The sequence below is a fragment of the Zosterops lateralis genome (genome assembly GCF_965231275.1).
Source record: "Zosterops lateralis genome assembly, chromosome: 2".
NCBI lineage: Eukaryota > Metazoa > Chordata > Aves > Passeriformes > Zosteropidae > Zosterops > Zosterops lateralis.
In genome coordinates this window covers 80076354-80099509 of record NC_139763.1, presented here as the reverse complement: position 1 = coordinate 80099509, position 23156 = coordinate 80076354, and the positions used below count along the sequence as shown (strand labels likewise).

The following is a 23156-nucleotide window of genomic DNA, read 5'->3' as shown; positions in this document are numbered from 1 at the left end:
TCTTTCAAGTAATAAAATTTTCCTAGCACAAGCTATTTTTCTTCTGAAAAGTCATCTCCCCACGCTCAAAGCCATCCAGTCATCTCAAGGTTATTGTTATCACTGTCCCACCACCCCATTCACCCACTTTCTCAGAAATGGCTTAAATTAGACCCAAGAACATCCATTTCCAATATGCACACTAAGGCTGGGACTTTGTTATTCCTATTCTAATGTAATAGTGCATTTGATAATAAATTCTTTTAGAAGTTTTAAAACATGGGCTACTGCAATATCATCAACTCACATTGTCACAACTATACAGGTTATGACTTACTACAGGTTCCTCTGAGATACTGCATTATATAAAACATTCCACCAATACTATCTGGTCTCTCTCCTAGCCATAAAAATGCTCTTGAATTGCTTCTTTTCCTCATCATTCCTCCTTTATCCCATGACTGGTGAACCCGTTAACAGTAATGGTACTGGGCCATTAATGGGAGGTTTGGATGACGTGACTATTGTAAGCATGAGTTTTCATTTGACAATAGATCTCTACTGTTGGAATACTGTGCCTGTGTCCCACAGTACACACCCACAGTGACATCCAGTTTTGTGTAACTGGATCCACATTTAATGCATCCAAACTTGTAGTCTAGAGCACATGAGACAAAAAAGCTTGAGCTTTGCATACTTGGATCTAGTTTGAAATTAATTATTCTGGAACATTTGCAGTCACTGACAGAAAACCGGCACTGAATACCCACATTTACTTTGATTCCTTCCTACAAAGGTCCAGTATGTGCAATTTAAATACAATCTCAAACTTCAGCACAAGAAGAGCATATGCATGTCATACCTGAATCAGAGCAAACCTCAGCCAACACTAGATCCATGCTCCACCAAACTGTCCTGGCTGCATCCAAACACACTGTGAATAATCCAACCCAATGCTCAGTCATGGAACTCACTGAAAATTTTGCATTATCATTATTCAGCACAAGTAAGAATAAGGAAACTCATTTCTGCACACCCTTTTGTTTTCACTGAGACAAAGCATCAGCCAATTTTCAGCCTTGTCCTTCCATCACCCAATATGGATTTCTTCTCTCCTTGTTCAAACACAAAGATCTTTTCAGATCAAATGCTGTCTTCTGATTGTCTTTAACAGTTAATTAAACCGATATTGTTTCTGCTTTCTTCTGTGAACTCCCATGCAAGCAGAGTGCCAAAAAGCTCTGCAAGTACTCCAACTATCAACCAAGGCAACACAAAGTGCATTTCAACTTCTCCCAGCATTATCACTGCAGTGTTCAAACTAATTCCTTAAGCCACTGGAGAGATAAATCTCTGATTCATTACACTACAAATCACATTATAATCATGCATAAATGTCAACACTGTATCCTCAAAGACCCAAATTTCAATCACTAATCAGCCCTCAGTTACACAGTGAGATTAAATCTGTAGTGTTAAAAATGTTACAACTACTATTTCGAATTTTGTACCTTCACGTGTACTTTTCTATCCCCTAGAATTGGCCAGCATCTTGCCAACACTTATGGACATACTGCCAAAGAAACTTTTGAACTGTTACTAGATTTACTTAATTCTCATGCTTGTTGAGCACACTGAAGAAATCCTCTGGTTCAAAAGTTCAGCAAGGAAATTAATTTTCACAGAGAACTTTAGTTAATTTTTCTAGATTATCCAAGCAATTAACACTTCCAAATTTAACTGAACCACTCAGCACCACAGGGGATAAAACTGATCTCCATCATTTTCATTTTATGGGAGAAACAGTGACAGAAGAATGAAGCAGTTTGCCAGGCGGACACAACAACCTAAAGGAGATATTAAAAATAAAAGCCAAGTATAATCTTCTAATTTGGAGAAGGTCACGCCCCAGACGAATTCATGTCTAAAACCCCTGTTCCAAACAAATCCAATTTAACAATATGGTCTGGTTTTTATTTGCTTGGGTTTTTTTTTCCCTTCAGGTTTTTGAAGTCAGTGTCGGCAAATGAAATGAACTGGATTTGACATACAAGCATATAAAGATTTGGGGGATAGGATATAGCATACCATTGCTTGCATCAGCTGGTTTTACATATTTTTAACTTAAGGGAGAGGGAACACTCAGGTCTTGTTGGAGCAACACTTCACATCTATATTAAGTGCTCAGCAAAAAGCAGTAGGCGAAGGAGGTCTTGTACATACTTCACTGCTCAGTCAGCTTCTACACAAGAACATGCTCACAGGGCCAGAAACACTGCCCAGGATTCACAAACTGTGAACCGTGTTTATTAAATAGAGGATGACCCAGTGCCTCTGTAATTGGGATAAAGATTCAATTTAGCAAGCAGCTGTTTTGACTGCTCCATAAAAGAGAAAATTAGCACCACATCATCACAGTAGCCTAAAATGCAGGTTTATGCTAATATTTTCCCACAGATTATGGAAAGTCACATTCATGATCCTGGGGGTATACTCAGAGCTTCTGTCACCAACCAGGGCTGGCTGCTCTTACGGGACAAAGTGACTGAATCGATGAACAAGCAGACACATTCAAGGAGGCTTCACTGCAGCGTTAACACAGGAGAAACATTTATAGCTGGCAGCAACCACACCTGTGACAAGAGAGGCTCAGTGTTCCCAGCAACTGCACTCAGTTCACAGATGATAAGTGTATTAATTCCATGCTGCGGAGAGGCTTTTCAATTCAGCATTCAAAACCAGGGCTCTCAAGATAAATTTAATTACAAAGAAAATACTGTCACTAATTATTTTCAAAGTAATGCTCGGTCACTCCCTCAACCACAGAAGGAAATACCGGCTTAGATATTTAGCTACTTTAGCCTCCCAGCACTTCTCCAGAAGTCACCCAGCTGCACAGGGCAGCTCTGTCCGCACAGTACACATGGTCGGCTGCGTTACTCAGTCACACGCTTCTACCACCTCCAAAGAAATTACAAAGCAAGACAAAGTGCCTGTGAATAGTGCTAGAGGCATGCTGGCCCAGACGGATAAACCTTTGTACATTTTCCTAGCTCAGGGGGGAAATAACAGACAACCCCATTAAACCATACACAAGCCAGATCTCTTTTTATTTTCCACTATTCCTGTTGAATAGAAGAGACATAAAAACAAACAAACAAAATGCTCAAAATAAAATATATTTTTTCAGTTTGAAAACTGAAAAGGAAAATCTCATCTGGTTTTAAAATTCCTGTTAAATACTAATAATTATTTTTTTCCAAAATAATCAAAGTGAGCATTAACTTTGGTTGTGTTTATTTGTGAAGAACTCCAAGCTATGCATCACACAGTTATTTTAATCCCTTTTTATTTCTCTTTGGAAAATAAATCTTGAGTCATTTATTTCTCTCCATTACAGACTGTAACTTAATAAACTAGATTTATTCAGCTTTATGGTAGAATGTATTAATCTTGAGAACGGTTGTTTGTAAGTAAATGTTGAAAGTCAATAATGCCCTGAATAAGCAGGAAGAACTGTTTGCTTTTGCGTTGTAACTGTAGGATCCCAGAAGGCTCATAAAATGGGACACTTGAGTTATTAAACCAAAGTGCACACAGGTCTGCATAGCTATTACACACTTTCAGAGGAGCAATTTTACCCCGACTCAAAATGGATCACTTATTTGGAGAGACACTAGTCTTGAATAAGCCACTATCCAGTCTAGACCAAGCCACACTTTTCTACAATTAACACACTCTTAAGTGACAACACACTAGCAAGACTTCAGTTTTATTAAGTATTCAATAGCAGTGAACTGTGCAAAAGGTTTTAGAATTCTTATCAGGTGTAGAACTGCATTTTTGAACAGCTAACCCCATAGAAAATCCTATTTCTATGGGTTCTGACAGAAAAAGTCCCATGTGTAAACTTCTGGGGAAAAACTGAAAAAAGATCTAAAATTTATTTCAGCAACATTTCCTCCAAAGTGACAATCTCTCCATGCAAGATGGATCAGCCTTGGGGACATAAAATTGGAAGCAATGTCTTCCAAGTCCTATCATTGCCACTGGACAGGAAAAAAATCAGCAGATTTCCAGCAGATGGAACAAGGACGGCTGGGGGACTGGAGCATCTCTCTTATGAAGAAAGGCTGAGGGAGCTGGGCCTGTTCAGCCTCAAGAAGGGGCAGCTGAGAGGGGACCTCATCAATATATGTAAGTTTTTAAAGAAGGGTGCCAAGAGGATGGACACAGGCTCTGCTCAGTGGTGCCAACCACTAGAACAGAAGGCAACAGGCAGAAACTAATGCACAGGAAGCTCCACCTGAACAAGAGGAAAAGCTTCTTTACAGCGTGGGTGACCATGCACTGGAAAAGGCAACCCAGAGAGGCTGTGGATTGTGCTCTCTGGCGATACTCAAAACCCACCTGGATGCAATCCTGTGCCATGAGCTCTGGAATGGCCCTGCCTGAGTAGGGAGGTTGGGCCAGACAAACCCACTGACCCATCCTGTGATTCTGTAAACAGCTCTGAGATGAGATTTTCCATGAGGAAAACAGCCTCAAATACACTTTATAACTAAACCTGCTACGAGCTAACTCGTCCATCCATGGGAAAAAAAAAAAAAAAAAAAAAAAAACCACCTAAGAGATTAACACCTATGTGCCCTCCATCAATTAGATTTAAAGGCGGAAAAAACTAATACACAGTAACTACAATAAATACAACACCGCAAATATATAAACACACACACGCCCCGGGAAACCCCAACCCAGTCTTCCAGGTCAGATAAATGCACAAAGAACGTATTTCCATGAACTTTTATGGAGGCCATGACTTCACCAAGAGACTGAGGGCCAGCCAGGTGTGACTGAGCGCCCGGGAGAGCGGCCCTCGCCCCGCAGAGCCCCCGCTGTGCTGCCCTCAGCCCGCCCGGCCCCGCCGCCGGCACAGAGCCCACCCCCGCCGCAGGTGGGATGGTTCATCCCGCCCGCCTCGGTGCGCCGAGCGCCGCAGCGCATCCCCGGCGGGCCGAACCATCTCTGCTGAAGCGGAGGGGGGGTAGGGGCGGGCCGGCCGGCCGGTCCCGGCGCTCACGCCCCCTCCTCTCCGCCCCGCGGCCAGCCGCCATCCCGCCGCCCCTCGGCCGCTCCCGCCGCCGCCGGGCTGCGCGGCTCGGCTCGCCTCACCCAGCTCCTCCCTGCCCGCGCCGGCCATCGCCCCGCCGGGCTCCGCTCGCCCTTCCGCCGATGTGGAGCCGGCCGGCGCGGCGCATGCGCCCAGCGGGGGCGCAGCAGGGCGGGCCGGGGGAGGCGGTGCCGCTCGGGGCGCGGGCCCGGCCCTTCCTCACCGGCTGCGGCTCCCCAAAACATCCTGCGGGGTCCCAGCTTGGAAGGGACCCATAAGGAACCCCCATGGAGGACCACCTCAGACTAAACCGTGTGACTGAGAGCACTGTGCGGACACTCGTTGAACCATGACATCATTACCATCCCCAGTGATGCTCCTGGGCTTTGCTGCGGCCCCAGCTGTGGTGGGTGACCCCCATAAGTCGATGTCCCCCGGCAGGGCAAGGGGAGCCCGGCTGGGAATGGGGCACTGCAAGCTTTGACCAGCAAAGATGCAAACAAAGCTGGGTGTGAAGAGTTCAGCAGGGCTTGGCAGCCTGAACGCTTGGAGATGAACCACTAACCCAACACCCCACCTTACCCTAACTTTTATGCTAGTTGCTGCCAGAATAACCTGCCAGTATTTCTTCATCAGAACTACCTATATCTACGGCTGATTTGACATAAGTAATGAAGTTTCCAGCTGCTGCTTTCCTAAACAAACTCTTTTTTTTTTTTTTTTATAGAGAATATAAGGTGAAGTAATTTGATTTTTTTTTTCCTACACAAGAGAAATGCAATCTTCTAAAGCTTCTCATAAACTTCAGTCATCTTCAGACATACATCATTAATTAGTTTATCTACAATGAAGAATTTCCATTGGGAAAAGCATCCATTTTCAATTGTCAAATTTATGTGATTTCCAAATATTCCTCCAAACTTTCATTTATTTATTTTGGAAATTTATTTAAGAAAAGGGTTCTCAGGGGGCAATCCATGGCTGCGGGTTATTGATTTAAGGAACTGACTCACTAATTACAGTATTTGTGTCAGGCATTATGCAATATTCTACTTTGTTTCTAACAATGTCAAACTTTGTTCAAGAAAATATATAACTAACAGATCTTCAAAAGATGTATTAAATGTTCAGTCCTTCTGCCTTGTCATTGCATCTCAAGACTTGACTCACAGTAAGTCCTGTGTAGACATTGAAGAGACATTAAGGACATGATACATCTTTATTTCACATCCTACCCAATGGAAATCTTTGTTTCTACTACTTGCTGCTACTTGCATGAAAATTCTTTCTTCTGGGAGCAGGTTTGTTATGTGCTTGGAGAGGTTTTTCTAATATCCTTCAAAAGTTATATCTAGCATGTGAGTAACCAGTGGTGATCAATGAATATTCAAAAACACATGGGAGATACTATAATGTGGTAAAAAATAATGATTTTGTAATCTGAATTTTGTTTCTCTTTGGTAAGAATAGAAGGATTTGCTTTGATATGCACATCTGGTTAAATTCTAGACACCCATCAATCAAAGCAAAATTACTTCAAATGATGTGAATGTTTCAGACACCAAACACTTGTTTACCATAAGTTTCAGGTTCTCTCTTAGAAATCATGGATTCAATTCATGTTGTTTCTGTTGGTTCAGAACAAGGCTAGATGGGTTACAATACCCAGCTTCTTAGATTTATTTTTTTTTAATTAAAGGCTAACCCTGAAATCTTTAAGGGCCATTTTCAGTGGGGTTTGTTTGTTCATTTCCTTGTTTTGGGTTTTTTTTTTTGGTTGTTTGATGTTTTTTGGGGGTTTTTTGTTTGGTTGGTTGATTGTTGTTTTGTTGGGGTTTTTTGCCTGCTTAAACCATCCTTGTTAGAATAGATGCTCTGCTAGGTCTATCTAAACACAAATTATACTCTGTCTAAATATCCACTCTTTTTTAGGGAAAAAATGGAAGAACCAATAAAATATACAGAAATATTGTTTTAATATGCAATCCATCCTCACAGATGCCAGCTGGCTTTAGCTTTGGGGCTGCTCAAGTCTTAAGGGACTTCCATTTCTTCATGGAATCTTCTTTTTGCGATGCTTTATATTTGGCTTTTAGACCATCCACTGCCAGTGAGTCCCACAATTTAATTATGCACTGTACAAAAAATGTGCCTTTTGAGCCTGCTACCTGATACTCATCTGATAACCTCTAGTCTTGCAATATAAAAATAATTACTGCGCTTACCTTCTCTAAATCATTATTGACAGATCACTGCCACATTCTCTCTCCTGTCTCTTTTCCAGGCTGAAGAGTCCTAATCTATTTATATCTGCTTTCACAGAATTACATCTTTTTGTAATTTCTGTTCCCTTCTTCTTTGAGTTCTAGATCTCCCATGTTCTACTGCATTTGAGGAACTAGAACTGCAGCCGTACAAAGCCACTAAAACCCTTCTGCCTACATCTGAGGGATTTTCACTCCTGCTTTTTGTAATAACTTGTATTTTAACATCTACTCAGGTACTACTTTGCAAGGTGATTACTTTGCATGATGTTTTAATGAGCCATTGGTAGGCCTCAATTATGTTGCCATCCATCTGTTTGTAGACTATAATTCCATCCGATTGGCAAATGATTGACATTCCTCTAAGATTTATATCACTGGTTTGTATCTAAGCACATTTCAAAATCACCTTGAATATGAATATGGCATCTACATTTCATGAGATCTTGGATAGCAGATTGCTCATCTGTGTATCAAAAAGCAATACCTCCTGATAATTCATCACTGAACATCATGGGATCAAACTGAAAGAGGGATGTTTAGGCTAGATATACAGAAGAAATTCTTTACTGGCAGGGTGATAAGGTGCTGAAATAGACTGCCCAGAGAAACTGTGGGTGCCCCATCCCTGGAAGTGTTCAGTATGTGATGGAGTTTTGAGCAATCTGGTCCAATGAATGACAGGGGGCAGGGGGGTTCATAGAATCATAGAATATTCTGAGTTGGAAGAGACCCATCAGGATCATTGAAGGCCAGCTCCTGGCCCTGTACAGGACACCCCAAGACTGACACCGTGTGCCTGAGAGCATTGTCCAAACGCTCCTTGAGCTCTGTCAGGCTGGTGCTGTGACCACTGCCCTGGGGAGCCTGTTCAGTGCCCAAACACCCTCTGGGTGAAGAACCTTTTCCTAATATGCAACCTAAACCTCCTCTGACTCAGCTTCATGCCAGGTTAGAACTTTCCAACCCAAACCATTCTAAGACTCTATGATTATACAATCAGAAAATATGTAAATATCTCTTTATCTCTTTTCATTTCCTTAGTTACAAGCATGGGTTTCCTTTCACACCAGTTCCTTATGATCAGTATGCTGGTCTGTAACAGCCCATTTCCAAGGGTTCTTATTTTCCTTCTTTTCTTGGTACAAAAACTGAGCACTGAACATCTTAAACTGTGGTTAAAAACTCAGTGTCTTAATGCAGCTTTAAAAAATTGCAGTTGATAGAAGGAGACTTAAGCTTTTAGAAGATCTTGGTTTGATGTATATCAAATGGGGAACTGTTTTGTAATATCTTGATATGAAGTTTCATGCAATGCCCACACTTCTTTGCCATAAAAAAAATTTGGAAGGAGGTCCAGATGTTGATTTTCATTGTATTTCCTAGAATCACAGAGTGGTTGAGGTTAGAAGGAATCTTTGAAAATGATCTGGTCCAACCACCCTGGCAAAGCATCGCCACATGGCATCTTTTAAATTTTTTTTGCAAAAGGAGACTCCACAGTGTCTCTGTCCACAGTCTCTGCCAGTGCCTGGTCACCTTCACATGAGAAAAATGTTTCCTGATATCAGAGAGAACCTCCTCTAATTTGTTTCCCTCTAAGTGTTTCAGTGTGTGCACATTGCCTCTGGTCCTGGCACTGAATGCCACTTCAAAGAGTCTGGCTCCATCCTCTTTGCAGCTTCCCTTCAGTTATGTATAGATACTGATGGGATCCCTCTGAGCCTTCTCTTCTCTCAGGTGAACAGTCCCAGCTCTTTCCGTCTTTTCTCATGGAAGAGATGCTCCACTCCCTTCATTCTTGTGGCCCTTGATTGGACTCCCTCAGTCTGTTTACATCTCCCTTGCACTGAGGAGCCCAGCACTGAACACAGCACTGCAGGTGAGGCCACACTGGTGCTAAGCAGAGGGGAAAGACTGGTCACCCCCCTTGCCATGGTGTCAGTACTTTGCCCAGTACAGCCCAGGATCCCACTGGCCATCAAGAGTTCCCTGCTGGCTCCCATTCAGCTTGGTGTCCACCAGAGCCCCCAGTCCTCTCTTGCCAAGCTGCTTTCCAGCAGGGTCATCCACTGGTGCCTGCAGTTGTTCGTGAGGTGTGTGGCTGAAGATGGCAGGCATGTTGTCAATGTCACCAGTTAAGAACACAGATCATAAAAGGCCCATTGTGTTCAACAAATATGCTTCAAACTCCAAAACTGCTGCTCATAAGTTTGATTGTTAGATGGCACCCACTGGAATCCATAATACATAGCTGTTTAGTAAGAAAATGTTAAAAGCTTGGGATGTGTTGACTCTCCCTAAGCTTTGATGAAGAATAAATATGATTACAGAAGACACTGCAGCTGTCAAAAGTGCTGGTGGTGGTTCATACTTTAAATAGAAATTATCAGCACATTTAAAATACCAGAAACATTTGAGAAAGCCGCCAGGATTTTTCCCAACATGAATCATTACCATGTCAGTAAAGTAAGATATTTTATCTGTCACTTAATGAAAATAAAATATCTTTATTTGCATATAGATCTGTATGTGCTGGGACTTATCAGTCAAGCATTGCCAACATCAAGGTTTGTTTTTGTTGTTTAATTTGGTGGGCTGCCAGTGTCAACTTTCTTTCAGTACAGTTCAAAGTCAGAGTACAGCATCCCTTCAATAAGTAGGTCACTTGGGAAATTGTCACAAATGTTCATATACTTGTGAATCTTTGTCAGCTCTTATTTATGTTTAAACAAAAAAACAGATGTACTGCATGATAAACATGCAAGTTTGCACTAAAGGAGATCATATGATAATTTTGGGCAGTGCTTCAAGCTCAAAACCCTTTTCCATATTATCCTGCTAACTTAATGAGTTCCACAATCTGAAAAATAGTGCTTGAATTCGGAGGGTGTCCAAGAAATACAACACTCCATCTATTCTTAATCGTCTGCATAGGCCTACCTTGATGCTTGTGAAATTAGGTGGATGTCTCTAGTTCTGCACATGACCAGAGACACTGTCAAATCTTGACATCTGCCTCAAACTTATGGTCAGTTGTGTCTTGTCCTGGAGTGTTCAGTAATGAAAGGATCGGTGAGGTCTTAGTCATGGCCCTGTCCTGGACTTCTAACCAGATTTCTCCAAGACTATGTCCCAGGATTGTCAGGGAATAGTCCTCCTCATGTCAGCTCTCAAAAAGCACTGTGGACAAGAATGTACAAGATCTGTCTTCCTCCATTTCCATAGTTCCCCACAGTATTCCAGCAGGCTTTACACCTTCAAACAGCTCATGTGTCCTCATGTATTATTTCTAGGGCATTTAGTATACCACAAGAACTGCAAATAGATGACAGGAGAGGGGAGAAGAACTGTGGTGGCATAAGACAAATCCTTCCTGTTTTAAAAATTCTATCATTCATAGTTTTTCACAGCTGGTTATAATCCATCAGCATAGGTCTCTTGGTGCCCATAGCTGTAATATTGCAAAAAGTCATGGCTCACCAGCAGAGCCCTAAGGTAGCTGTGAGCCACCCTCCCACTCCTATGATTCACATCAGCTTTGGGAACTAGTACAGCCCATGGCACAAAGCATTAATCCCAAGGCTGCTCTAATTCATTAAAAAACTCCAGAGAACTACAGCTCAGAGCAACTGAAAATCCACATTGCAGCATGCACTGCAGGGACTCCATTCATGTGTCTTGGGAGGATTCTCCTTCCACCAGCTGCAAGGCTTTTACAGCCCTTGTATTCCTGTGAAGTGGTGTTCAAAGAAGAGTGTGAAGAAGAGGATGATCATCTGCCTGCTTCAACTTCCTGAGGTAAAAGTAGTTGTAGGACACTGTAAAACCATAGCCAGTTGGTGATTAAAAGGTGATACTGAAAATACTTTTTAAAGCTGAAGGAAATATTAATTATAAGAATTTAAAAATAGCTGCATAGATAATTTCCATTTAGTTCAGAGGACAAATCAAATCCAATTAAAAAAAAAACAACCCTCCTGGAAAGGGTTAAAAAGCACGAGATGTGAGGAAACCTATGATCTTTCAGACAATTGAGCACTGGAGTAAGGACATCTGTAGGATTTTCCTAGGTTCAGTTTCTTACTCTGAAATTTGCAACTGCTGTATACATACAAGTACCTACATTGGTAGTGATTTATTCAGTGAACATGGTAATCAAGCTCTTTCTTGTCTGTTCTTAGCTTTATTTAATGCCTGTGAAAATGAAAGTGTAGCATATGGCATTTATCTTAGAAACTCAGGTCAGCCACTCATATTCAGGAATTTCAGCATTTCCAAGCTGTCCTTTCATCCACAGGAGCCACCCTATTGAACAGCATAAAAATCAATGACACACACTGTCTTTATAGCCAGACCAATGTGAGTAGTTTAGAAAATAACTGACGACCTGTTTCTGTCTGTGTAACATATTCAATGCCAAGCGAGCAATCGTCTGTCTGGACAGCTGCACTCTGGCTGTTGTGCTTGAGAACAGCCACCATTTCCACCCGCTGCCCACTGGATTTGCATAAGCATGGGTTTGGGTTCTGCCCCTCTTCTGAGCTGCTCTGCTTCACACCTTGGAGGTAATGCTCAGCCCACTCTGGTGGGTTGACCTTTGCTGTCCACCAGATGCCCACCAATTCCATTTTATCATTACCCTCCTCACCTGGACAGGGGAGAGAAAATATGATGAAAGGTCTGTGAGTTAAGGACAGAAAGAGATCACTCAGCTTTTACCATCACATGTAAAAAAGACTCGAGTTGGGGAAACTAATTTAATTTATTGCCAGTGAAACAGAGAAGGATAATGAGAAATAAGAAAAAAAATCTAGAAACACCTTTCTCCCACCCTTCCTTTCTTCCTGGACTCAATTCCCAGGACAAGGGTAAATGAGAGGAGTAAAAAATTCACTTCCATTCATGGAGTGTCAGTGTCACGAATTATCAGCCATTGTTTCATCTTTCTGTTTAAACACAATGAAATGGTGTCTTCCATTCATGAAGAAGTTCTGCTACACTGTAATTAGAAGCCAATCTTACTACAACCTGACAAAAAACATTTTTCTCCTAAAGATCTAACTCTTTGTTGACTGCCATGTGTGCTTTTGAATTGTCAGTTGCATAAAACTCCATTGCAAACCCCATAAATAAAGCATTTACCAGAACAAAAGGATGCACTGACAGCGTTGTCTTTTTCTGTAGTACTGACTTTGAATGGTAGTTATCAATACAGTGAACACCTCCCCTTCTATACAGAAGTTCATTCTGCTCTTTATTTCACAAGGACATTTTCAAAATAATGAGCATATCCATCCTTTACAAGTGCTGCACATTTAGACTGAGGTAAATAATAATATGTATTAATTTAATGTGGAGTATTATACTTAGCCATGGACTTGTAACAATAGAATGGGTACTGGTACCCATTTACAGCTACAGTTCTGTATGTAGCATAAAAAGAAATGACACCATTAACTTTATCCCTTTTTTTCTTTTTGCTAACCCTTTTCATTATTCCTTCCTCCTGCTTTCTCAGCTGAAAAGTCTGAGATAAGCATGATGTCAAGCAGCAAAAATAGCAAAGCATTTAACAGTTAAAGGTGAGACTACAAAGAAGGACTGAGGTGACAAAGAGCTGCTTCATGGAAGCCATGGCTGCTCTTAGTAAGACCTCTGCTTCTGGTAAGGTGTCTGCTTCTGTTGATTTGCATCAAAGGATTACATACAGTCTAGAAATAAATATATGTATATATGTGTGTGTGTGTGTGTGTGTGTGTGTATATAGATATATATATAGATATAGATATATAGGTATATTTAGAAATCCACCAATTTACATCACCAAATTATGTTCCAAATAGGAAAATGTTGGTGGAGACTGCTATTGATTAGCAAAGGGCAATCATGACTTCAAAATCCAAAAGGTGATATCCTGGTGCATATGTGCTGGTCCTGGTTTGTAGGTAGGCTGCATATCCCAAAAAATAGTCATATAGACTGAGTATACCAGTAAGCTTATTAGATGGTGAGTAAAATCAGTGTTCTGTGATAATCTGTATTAAATTCTAATCTTATTAAATTCTAAATTATGTATTCTAAATATATAATTCAGAGCCGGGCTTGCACTTTCCCAGGCACAACTGGCACACAAATTATTCCCAACAAGGTTGGATGCGGCAATCTGATTTTGGAGGGTGGTAAACTTTAAGTATATGGGATCCTACCTCATGCTCAGAAAGAAAGGATCATGGCCTGTCTTGGTTACAAGTACAGAATTTGTTCTCTGGTATTAGATGCATTGAAGAAGGGATCAATAAGCACGTGTTTCCTGAAGGATCTCCTTTGTCTGCGTCTGGAACAGGAGCAGAGCATGGGCAAGGGGGAGAGAAAAAGCAGATGTTTGCTGTGCAAGGTGCTTCTTTCCTGTGTAAAACAATGGTATGAATCAACCACGTCTGGTGTAGCCAATGGACACAGAAATGAATGCCAGAATCTTCTGAGTCCAGTTCTCCCTGCCACTCTGAGTAAAAATGCCTACAATGTCCTTTTTCAGTCACAGCTTGCTCCACAGCACCAGACCCAGTGATAACCACTAATAAAAATGGGACATAGTTATTTTTTCCTTGGCTTGTTCAGACAAATTAAGACAGTGTGAAAACAGAAATATTAGCTGCTGACATTTACCAGCTGGTTCTAGTGGCACAGCAGTGGGAGGCTTGAAGGAAAGTATGGATATGATTTCTGCTCAGTTCACTCAGTCTGAGTCAGCTTCCCCTCTGTACACTACAGCATTATAATTAGTAGCAGTTCAATTGCATTTCACAAATTAAAGTGTTGTGTAAATTGTTCCCCTATTCAGCACAACACTTCTGCTCTTAAGGGATAATCCAGGCCAACAAAGCATCCTGAGACTCCACGGAGAAAGACTATCACTTCTTGCAGAGCAGAGGGGAGAGAAGCAAATGAGCAATGTCTATTTATGTGTCTGTATTCTAGGTATGTAGTAGTTTGTCAGATTTTAGACAGAAGTAGGATTGAATGTAGATGATCTTCAAGGTCTCTTTTAGCCCAAACCAATCTATGATTCTAACATTTTGCTAATGAAAGTCTGTGAATGTAGGAAAGAAGAGGCAGAAGCAGAGGAGGAGACCAAATATTCATGGGATAGGAAACTACCCTGGACAAATCCTTCCTTAAAGCTTGTTTAAGAACCTAGTAGGAGAGAGTAAAGGATATCTGAATGCCTAGTCAGAGTACATGGTCTTTAAATGCTATTTAGTCCTCCATGAAGATTTTGAAACTCTGTACTGAGGACACAGAAGGCTTTTTTAACATGGGCTCATGCTCCTGCGTTAGCAGCACAGTGGTTCACGTAACAGAAGTGGCTGCCTCATCCTTCCTAGATATCACAGGTGCAACACAGGACAGCAGCTCCTTTGGGCTATCTCCATATATCTTTAATCAGGCTCTAACCTCTACAGCATCATTTGAGGTTTGAGCTCCAGGGTCAGACAAGGCTCTTACTCTTTTTGGGGCTGCAGACACACCTGTCTGAATTTGGGCAGCAGCAAATAATGAACAGCACTGAACAGCGGGGTTGCAGTGGTGAGCTCAGGGATGCCAGCCCTTAATACTGGACTGCAACTCGGCAACTCTTACAATCTCTATATTTGTACATGTTGGGAGATTGAACTTTGGAAGCTCAAATTTATATCTGCCAGAATATGCTCCTGTTTCTCCAAAGCAAAATCCACCTTCTCCATGTTTAAAGCACAATTTCAGCAACAGATATGCAAGATCTATTACCAATCTTTTCAGTGTGACTAGTTAAAGTACCTTCTCAGACAGGGAAAAGTGCTTAGTGCTTGGGTCCAGAAGTTAAAAGCATTGGTAAGACTCAGCCCGAGGCTAATATTAGAATATTAAATGATAGGAAGATCTGGGTCAAGATTTAAGATTTGGGCTTGCTTCATCTCATGGTAGACATTATTAAAACTTCTTAAAGGAGAAATAGTGATAATTTTGATTAAGTTTTAATTTTAACAACATGAATTAATGTATTTCTCTTTTCTAAGAGAGACGGAAACCTTCAACATTTAACCATCATGATTTAGATCATCTTTTGTAGAGAGATGAAAGAATTTCATTGGGAGATGCTCTGAAGTTGTTAGTGTTGCTGTCCTGTTTTCTTGAGGATAAAGCAAGACAAATTTTCAAAAGAAGAAAGAAGTAGCAAGGAAAGCAGCAAGGATGGAAAATACAATGAGTAGCAGGAGCAGGTGAGACATAAGGCACAGGTGACAGTGAGGGACAGGACAGTGCCCCACTGACATGGCCCCATCTCACAGCACGCAGCTAAAGGAGCTGAGCAGGGCCAGCAAGTCAGCAGGACAGGATCCATAAAAAACCAAGGACAAGGCCCTGAGCCCAGTGAGGCCACGTCAGAGCTGGCCTTGAGCACAGGCAGCCCGACTCCAACAAGGACTTGGTGTATAGGTTCTGCTTTGGGTGTTTTTATTTGTTCTTTTTTTGGAAGAATGTTAGTATGATTCAGTCAGCTGCTCTGTGCACAGGCCAACTCTGTCAGCAGCCTTACTAAACACACTTCCTTGGCTAGAGGAGAAAAAAAGTGAGATAAGATTAAAAGACACAAAAAAGGTACAAGTGGGGGGAAAAGGGCAAAAGAAGTTCCAGATCTAATGTTAAGACATTGCCAAAGCTGGTAAAGGTGGACATGAGCAATCTTTTGCATCCCTCTGTCTGTCACAGAAAAGTCACTCTAACTCCCAAGATGGGACATGCCAGCACACTCATACTGGATTGCACTTCCAGGTCCTACCAGGATGTTACAGAAGTCATTTGTCACAGCTCCAAATTACACTGTTTGTGTCACTATATTAAAAGTTTCAGCAAAGAGTCTAGGATTAAACTGAGTTTTTTCCAACTTTCTTCATCTGATGCTCTTCATTTCTTACCTTACCAGCTTAGTCCTCTGGTTACTCAAACCACACCTTTTTTTGGTTAACATTAATATATCTCTTTGTTTCAAATTGTTCAGGTTTTAGTTCTTTTACTTGGTCAGTTTCTACAAATAATTTTAGGTAACTGGCTGGATCAGGTTCCTGTTATCCTGGCTAAAGTTAAATATAAGAAGCCAAAGAAAGCTTTGAAAAATTGCTTTGAAAACTTTTTCTTATTAAAAGTGTATCCACAAACTGCTTGAAGACAATTTTGTATTATGTAGTATTATGATAGCACAGTCTTATTATTAACATAGTATTAATCTCCACTGGAAAAGACATGAAATTCCATTATATGCCAATTCAATAGAAAAAAAAATAAAGAGAAGCCGAGGAAGAACTGAAATACAGAGAAAAAACATCAGCTTGCCTAAAGCTATACAGAAAGTCTGCAACACTATAAGGACTTGAATTCCATCCTCCTAACACATAGGCTAATACCACTCCTGAGCCCATAAAAGCCTTTGGCAGTTTTATTTGTAACAGACCTCATGTAGATGAGTTAATGTGAACAATGTTCATTTCCATCAGCACTGCAGATGAAAGAGAATTTCCTAAGGCAAAGCCATTTAGAGGCAAAGAATTAACACAGTTATTTTTAAAATATCCCTCTCCTTCAACAGTTCATCACCATCACTATCAATTAATTTTAAAAATCGCAGTTCAGCGAATAACCTCCTTGTGAACACTGGTAAAAGTGGTCCCAGATGTGTTAGTGTGAAGCTCCAGGGTGGTATGTCACAGCCGGTAGTGGCAGCTGATAGGAGTTCCCTAAGTGCAGCCTCAACTCATGTTTCAGTTCCTATCCAGCTCTTGCCTCCCATCTAGTGGCTATATCCATGCACTAAATAGTTTATTCATTTTTTTTTTAACTTAAGGTACCGAACAAGTAAGAATCTTGTCCACTGTAGAATAATGTAAGAAATTAATCCACATTTTCAGCATTTTCTAAATAACTTTGCATAACTTGTCGGAGTAACTTCAGTAAACTCAGTTATTCAAATATTGTTGGTTCTTTCAAAAGTCACTACAGGATCTTCAGAGCTAGGAGACTGAAAAAAAAATCTGAATGTGGAATTCTCCTGTTACCTCCATGAGTTTGAGCCCTGTAAGGAAGCTGTGTTCACAAACTTTTCACTGCCAATGTTAAAATAGAAAGCTTACTTCTCATCTCCAAGGGCAAGGTTAAAATCTTGTGTGGAAAACTCTTTCCAGAACAGCAGCCTATAAGGAAAAAAAAATAGGGAACTAAAAGAAGAACAATAAAATCCCAAAAGTGAGCACAGACTCTTGAATTTACATCCTGCAACAACCACAGAACCTGGAAAGGACCTCCAAAGATCATCTGGTCCAGCCTTTCATGGGAGAGGGGGCCTTTTTGAGATTAGGACCCTGTCCAGTCATGTATTGAAAACCTCTGGTGAACAAGGAATTCCCTCCCTCCAACCATGAGCCAAGCCCCTCCTGTTTTGCACAAGCCATCTCCAGAGGAGGCAGAGTCTGTAGCTACATCACCTGAACAAAGAGCGGCACCGGCTGAAGTCACACCTGAGTGTGGCTCACACAACCAAAGCTGTAGCAAGGAGGTGGCAGGAAAGATGCCAAACAGCAGAGCCTGGCTCCTCACTGCTCCCAGAAATGTGTATTTTCAGGGAAGGCTGCAGCCAGAAATGCCACTTAGCATCTGTAGTGCACAGAGTGTGGTATGTGGGGAAGGGAGGGCAAAGCAGAGATGTTGCTGGGGGATAAAAGGGCCCAGGACCAGCCTTGGTGCAGCTGGCTTCTCATCCATTTGGGATTGCTACTTTTATAGGACATCAATAAATATTAATCATCCATCTTGTTGGTGAGTACAGCAGGCAGAATACAAAGCAGTGAGTTATCACGTGAGAATATGCTGACATGTATTACTAGTCAATAGGTGTTCGTAGTACTTTAGTGGGAAATATCTCCTTTTGAGTTTATTTCAATATAGGACCTATATCTGGATTGTATTCAGAATCTAAGTACAGCTCAGAATTGATAAAGCCTGAGATACTTTATATTACCAGCATGTACTCTTACTAGCAATAACAGTAAATTAAACAAAGCCTGGGCACAGTCTTTAGACACAGCAAGTGATTGTTTAAACTGTTTAATTGTTCAGCTAGAGCCTGGGGTATTTTTATGCTCAAAGTTTCCTAAACAACTCCTGGGCATAATTTAGGACTTGGCATATGCCATGCATCATTCTCAATTAAATTGTCTCCCTATTTTAAAGGGGAAAAGGGCTTGTAAGTTGGCCCCTGTGCAAAAGAAGTAATTTAATGTGGTACTACAGGCATTGCCTTTGGCTACATCCATGCTGCTGGGAAATAAAAGAAAGTGACTGAAATTTTAAATAATGTTCCCCTAAATATATAAGCTCTAGCGTTTCAGGAGTTTCTATAAACAGCTTCCCATCATCATGGGCTGCTGAAATCAGATTTTACTTTCGGGTTTTTTTTCAGGAAGAAGCTTGCAGAGTTCAAAAGTTCTACCAGTATCTGGAGCAGTTGTTTATAAAACTTTAAATGCAGTATTAATTTCTTATTTGCCTTGCTGTTCTTTAAATAAATTCTCTGGTGGTGTCTATTTTTGAGTAAAGGATTGTGTTCTGGATCTTTATGGAGTAGTGGTATAGGGAAGCATTTCCTTGATATAGTCAACAAATTATAGAATCACAGAATGGTTTGGAATGGCAGGGACCTTAAACATCACTGAGATCCAATCCCCCTCTCATGGTCAGGGTCACCTTCCAAACAGACCAGGTTGCTCAGAGCCCCATCCAACCTGGGCATTACTTAGATCAAATAGTTAATTAGTTAATTAACTAATATGTACAATTATTTAACAAATGTTAACAAATATTAACTAATAGGCTTAATTTAGTTAATTTCAGTTCCAAAGAGCTCTAACTAGTAACTCTGAGAATGTGTCCAGCATTTTTAACCAGTCCTAATTAGGTTGTATACATCATGAAGACCATGCAGAAAGAGGAAAAAAAAAAGTGTTTTACCTAGAGAATTACAGGAATTACCAGTGTGCCATTGGTATGTAAAGAATTAATGTTGAATGATGATAGGTGAATGCACAAAAGGTTGGAAATTTGCAGAGTCCTCTAACTACTGCCCCTTAAATGCACCAGGTATCCTGATTTAAATGTACTATTTGAAGTACAAGCAGCCTGAAAGAAACAAAAGTACTACCTGAAAATGATGTGCTAAAATTTCTAAAACTCCCCAAGGAATTACCTAATTAAATTTCATTCCAAAAATCAGCCTTTTTTTCACTTTTCAAATCTCACTTGATCTATTTCTGCTTTACAAGTTAAATGGCAGCTTTGCAAATGGATTGGACTGATTCTCAGTCTCTTTTACAATCCTTATTCTCTTCTACATCCAATATGATATAAAGGAGCTTCACCATAGGCAGTCTGATCCAAAGTCTGACAAAGAAAATGGTAGCCTTCCCACAACTTAAATAACTTTAGTGCAAGGCCCTGAAGAGTGACAGATCTCAAAGCCTAAAGTACTAATATGGATGGATGTATCAATTAATAAGGAATCTTACACTTATTTAGGTGCAACCTTTTCTATAAATACTTCTATAAATAAATACATGCAGAAATAATACCTTGAGCCACTTAATTTAGCAATGATTTCCTGCATTGAAGCTAATAAGATCCCATTGGAATAAATATTATCATAGCTGATCCAAGGCAGAAGCATTATCCAGCAAGACTGGGGAAATAACACACTATCATCATAAATGCTAACCATATTTGTTTAATAAATGATGCTTCAGGCTGAGTCTCCAAGCAAAATATCCTTAATGCCCAAAGATTCTTGAATCCTGTTTCCACTACTGAACGATGGATATGCAGATCTGTAAATCTGTAGTAGGCAACAGTCAGAGCTAAGTCACAGAAGATATTTTAAAAAAAATTAAAAGTATGCTAAAAATCATCATGATATGCTTCCGTTTTTCCACTGAAATCAGCTGTTTTTCTACAAACAGCGTTCTTCTAGACACCATACTACAGTGATGGCTGTGGTGTGACTGGTGCTGTCCCTGAGATAGAGTTTGAAGTCTCTCTGACAGCAAAGTCCCAGCTGTGTCTTTGTCTCAGTTAGTAGTTTTGTGTTGAGATTGATTGCAAAATAAGAGATCCATGTAGATTTCAGCCAGTGAAGGTCTTAAGCGTGCTGTCTGCACAAAGATAACATATAGTTATCAAGCTATTTTTGCACATGTCAAGCCCATTGAGTTTGTATCCAAAACATATAACTTATAACTTGCTGGGTTTTGAAGCCTGTCTAAATAGTACCTGATTTTCTAGTGATGATCATGGTTTTGTGTTAATGTGTACTGTAGTGCAAATATGGACAAGCAATGCAAATTTCACACAGGAGAAAATATATCACTATATTACACTCTAATAACCTTTATAACTGCCTCTAAACAATTAGTTCCAAAGTCTTTTTAGCTCCTTTTATCACTATGGAGATATTGTGACCTTAGTGTTTGTCTTGGTTACATACTTAATTCACATTACACTCTTGGGAATCAGTGGTGGTATTGACAGAGGAGACCATTTTATTTTTCTGGTGCAAACAATAAGATGCTCATAGGTTCACTGAAGGTAGTTTGGGAATCAGATGTTAGAGATGGGATGTTATGTGTTTGTATCAAAGCACAGTTCTCATCTGTGCTGCTTGCAATGTTGATGTGGCAAACACAGGGTTGATAAGCAGCATGTGAAGAGCTGTGTACATGCCCTTCTCAATGCCTTTCTTCTGCTTGAAAAAGTTAATAATTACTTCAGTTATACACATATTCTGCAAAGAGTGTCTCTGTACAGGAACTATACATCTCTAAGTCTTGAGCTGCATCTTTTCAAACTGGGGACAGCTGGAGCAGGAGAAATGGGTAGGTAAGTAATAGCACTAGTCACTGTAACCCTTCTAAGTATTCTGCACCATCATAAAGATCCTTTTGCAACATCCACACATAACCATGCAGATAATTCTAAGCAATCCTGAAAAAAACCAAAATTTTCAGACCTTGCCTGATCTTGAAATTGGTTTCCATTCAGCAATGTGTTGTCAATAATAAATAGTTGTATCCATTCTTGGATTCGTAAGACTTGGTTGGTTTAGCATTTAATAATCAACACAAGTGTCTTTATCTATTCCAGTTGGTCTCATAAGAGGGGGGAATTTCTAAGCAGGGAGAAAAAAGCCTAAAAATTCCTAGATAGAGAGCACATGCCTAAATGCTGTTTAGATACAGCAGGACAGGATGGTAAGAGAACATGTTTTAATATAAGCCAATAGTACTTCCAAAGCATGTATTTGAATACTTTTCTGGAAGAAAACTAGTTAGAGGTTCCAATGGCATATGTTTGCATTTATTTAAGAGTGGATGGGGGGTTTTTGTTTCCAATTGCTTGTATTAATGTTCAGCTATAGCTAGACCAGTTTCTTCAATAACATTCCAATGGGTTTAATCCCTACAGGATGAAGACATAACTAAACAATGAATGTGACTCTTCACTCTTAGCTGCTATATGGCTGCTTTGTAAGGTTGTGTTCTTTGAGGAGTTCCTGGTTAAGGAATAGTCCTAATGAAATACTGTCATGGCTGCCATTATAGTAATTATCTCTGAAAATTACACCAAAATGGCAAATGTCTAATGTGGAAGAAAACAGCTGCTAACTGTATTGCTCTGTGGCGCCATTTCGTGACAGCAGGAAGGACCCTATTCTGTCATCAGTGGTCTGGTGTGATTGCACTGGGACCATAAGCATCAAGCCAAGTCTATCCCAAAGAGCTAATGTGGTGCAGGTGAACACAGCTGTTCCCAAGTCAATAAACAACGTTGCTTTTTTTCTAACCGTGATTTTTTTTTTTATTTTTTTTTTTTTTTTAAGGGCAGGGGATCAGCCATCCATTTGGGCCAACTGCAGTCAGGAAATGGACTTGTCATTTAATGCCATTTGCAAACCTACTGAGTTCAGTCATAAACTAGTAAGATTTCTTCCTGCTGTTTCCTCCTGCAGGTCTCAGTCTGCTGAGTGGGAATAGTCAAATCTACATGCAAGATTGTATTTCTTTGGTCAGCATTTTCCTGAATGCAGAGTGCAGATAAATCAGCATTGTCACTCCTGGAACACAGAACTCAGGAAAAAGCAGGCAGGTAGGTAACACTCAGCAACAGCCCCAGGCCATTCTCATATTCTTCTTATTTAAAAAAAAAATGCTTTAAAAAACTTCATCAACCAAGATAATCTCACTCCGTGTGGAGGTATAAGAACATTGCACAACAACGAAAGGATCTTCAGCTCCTTCAGGAGTTGAAGAGGATCCTCAAGTTTTTAAAGGATATGATCTCTTAAGTAAATCAATGAAAGGAACTGATCCCTTAATAAAACCAGTGGAAATAGACAAAGTAACATTATCCACAGTAACAGAACAGCACCACTTTAATTTCACAATCAAGTGTGCTAAAAAAAAAGCTTTGTTTTTCATTAAGAAATAATGGGGGGGGGTTAACAACAAAAAAAAGGCTGAGAGATCTATTTTTAAATTAAAACATCTCCTCTACAAATGCAAAGACAGTGTGTTTAACATGCAGTTTGAAAAATCTGGAGAAATATTACTCTGGTGTATATATCACACCCTTTCTAGAGATGAATGACAAAATGTCCAGTTCTACTCTAAACAGTGAAAACTGTCATTCCAAATTAAGTGGGCAAAGTAAATCCTGGACTTACA

General features: G+C 40.4%; 1 protein-coding gene across 2 annotated transcripts in view; it reads right to left on the bottom strand.

Annotated features, from left to right (window-relative positions):
- The window catches only part of SLC36A4 (solute carrier family 36 member 4), an 85025-nt gene extending 79828 nt beyond the window's left edge, over positions 1-5197 (bottom strand). For both annotated transcript variants that reach the window (XM_083855949.1, XM_083855950.1), the window contains exon 1: positions 5152-5197. In XM_083855949.1, the coding sequence (XP_083712075.1) occupies positions 5152-5179 (28 nt within the window). In that variant the 5' untranslated portion in view covers positions 5180-5197. The remainder of the gene's footprint in view (positions 1-5151) is intronic.
- Between the last annotated feature and the right edge of the window lie 17959 nt (positions 5198-23156).